Source organism: Pygocentrus nattereri, chromosome 10 (genome assembly GCF_015220715.1).
Source record: "Pygocentrus nattereri isolate fPygNat1 chromosome 10, fPygNat1.pri, whole genome shotgun sequence".
Classification (NCBI taxonomy): Eukaryota; Metazoa; Chordata; class Actinopteri; order Characiformes; family Serrasalmidae; genus Pygocentrus; species Pygocentrus nattereri.
In genome coordinates, this window is record NC_051220.1 from 840,001 (window position 1) to 842,500 (window position 2,500).

Consider the following 2,500-nt stretch of genomic DNA (forward strand, 5'->3'; position numbering starts at 1 on the left):
CATCCTTGAAAGGGGAATTCCACGAAATTTCAGAATATCTGCATAATTCAATCATTGGGATGTAATGTTTTGTGTGTTTTGGTGTGAAATTATGTAGAGAAGCTTACATTCATTACAGTGGAGAGGGAGAATAAATATAGCCATTTTATTTGCTCACCAAAATGATCATTTAATCAGTGTTTTCTGAGTTTGTAATAATCGTTTAATAGTCGTAAGGCAAAAAAAAAAAGTTTTGTACGGTACTATTTAACCTTACAGCACCTTACGTGTTCCTCTCTGCCAGGGATGGATTTTAAAGCATTTTTAGGCCCAAACCTGGTCTCAACAGTGCATTCATAACAATTCCCTGTAGTAACTTTCTGTGAGGGAGCTTTTAGAGACGCTGTAGACGTCTGGCTCCCATCACCACCACAGCGAGCAATTCTACATTGGGAAGTTTCTAGAATGGAGCGTTTCACATCAGACCACGCCGAAGAACTCGGGTTTACATCTTAGCAAATTATGCAGAAATTAATTATGCAGAAATTTTTTAAAAATTTGAATCCCGGGCAGCATGGTGGTACAGTGGGTAGCGCTGTCGCCTCACAGCAAGAAAGGCATGGGTTTGGTTCCCCAGCTGGGCGACCAGAGTCCTTTCTCTATGGAGTTCGCTTCTCCCTGTGTCTGCATGGGTTTCCTCCCACAGTCCAAACACATGTGGTCATGCCAATTGGAGATGCTAATATGCCCCCTAGGTGCGAATGTACGCCGGACACCAGCAGAACTGCTATCTGATCCACTTGTACCAGCACAACACACACTAACACACCACCACCACGTCAGTGTTACTGCAGTGCTGAGAATGATCCACCACCCAAACAGTACCTGCTCTGTGAGGGTCCATGGGGGTCCTGACCACTGAAGAACAGGGTAACAGAGTATCAGAGAAACAGATGGACTACAGTCTGTAACTGTAGAACTACAGAGTGCAGCTATACAGTAAGTGGAGCTGATAAAGTGGACAGTGAGCGGAGAAACAAGGAGGTGGTCATGATGTTATGTCTGACCGGTGTGTATGTCTGTCTGCCTGCCCTGTGATGGACTGGCGACCTCTTCAGGGTGTTTCTCCATAAGTTTTCCAGCCAAGATAAGATGGCTAGAATCTCAGATGTGTGCTGAAGCCGTGTTGCATCCTACAGAACTTGTACATGTGTGTGTTTGTCCAGGCGGAGCTGCAGGGCGGTATCCTCTCCTGGGTGCTGCGCTGGGGAGAGCAGAGTGCCGAGCTGGCCGTGTGGGTGGGCCTGTCCTACTGCGATGGCGGCTGGAACAGCGCAACCTTGCTGAAGAGGGGAGCGCTGTCTGGAGCTGGTCTCAACGAGGCACTGGAAGAGCAGAGGAGCCGGAGAGGAGGTCCGCTGACAATCAGCTCCCCTCTTTATTTGGGGGGAGTTCCAGCCGGACTACAGCACCCAGCCTTGCTGCGACATAGTCTGCTGCATGGTGAGAGACGTGTGGACACATCTAGCCCTGCAGGGTTTGTCTGTTTTCCTCTGGAAGTCAGCTTGGACCCCAGGACTGGTGACTGATCCTGGATCAGATTTCTCCATATTTATGATGGTCATCGTCACAAATACCGATTTTAGGTGTCTAAAAAGAGGGCTACACACCGCACTCGGATACTTCCGTTTAACCACGTCCACACGTACGACGTTATTTAAAACCTGTGTGAAGTTTGAGCAGAGAAATGGTGTTTTTATTTATTTATTTGTTTATTTATTTATTATACAGAAACAATTTGGCGACTAAGCTCTAATGTGTTAGCAATGTAGCCTCGTATCAAGTTCTAAACTAAAGAAACAAAATTCGGACTGAAAGTATATCGTGACTGAGTGACCAGGGTTAATGGGAAAACTGCAAATTAGATATTTTGTCAAACAATTCCTTTAATATCGCTATAATTAGCATCTGTTTATATCATCATACATTCAGCTAGAGTAAGAATGCGGTATTTGTTTTATTTCTTTATTCAGCGTTTGGATGATTATTGTAGCAGAACTGTGTATAAATGCATGTTTAGCTGGTTTGTTTTTGTCTCAGTGTATATTAGTATACATGGGAAGTGCTCCTGTAATGAAAATGGAAAAAATTAGATAGAATTAAATTTTTATTTATATATACTGCTTGAGCCTAGTTCTATACTGCAAGTGCAAATAAGCCGTAAATGACTTCATCCAGTCGTACTTTATCAGTCGTATAGTCTCTCTCTCTGTCTCCCTCTCTCCCTCTCTCTCTCTCTCTGTTTCTCTCTCTCTCTGTCTCTCTCTCTCTGTTTCTCTCTCTCTCTCTCTCTCTCTCTCTCTCTCTCTCTCTCTCTCTCTCTCTCTCTCTCTCTCTCTCTCTCTCTCTCTCTCTCTGTGTCTTTCTCTGTCTCTCTGTCTATTTCTCTGTCTCTCTCTCTCTGTCTGTCTGTATCTCTCTCTCTCTCTCTCTCTCTCTCTCTCTCTCTCTCTGTGTCTTT

At 44.6% G+C, this 2,500-nt stretch overlaps 1 protein-coding gene across 1 annotated transcript in view; it reads left to right on the plus strand.

Moving 5' to 3' along the window:
* Positions 1-2,500, plus strand: part of ush2a (Usher syndrome 2A (autosomal recessive, mild)) — a 387,029-nt gene that overhangs the window by 128,258 nt on the left and 256,271 nt on the right. The window contains exon 27 of the mRNA XM_037541699.1: positions 1,206-1,482. Coding sequence (XP_037397596.1) covers positions 1,206-1,482 — 277 coding nt within the window. The remainder of the gene's footprint in view (positions 1-1,205; positions 1,483-2,500) is intronic.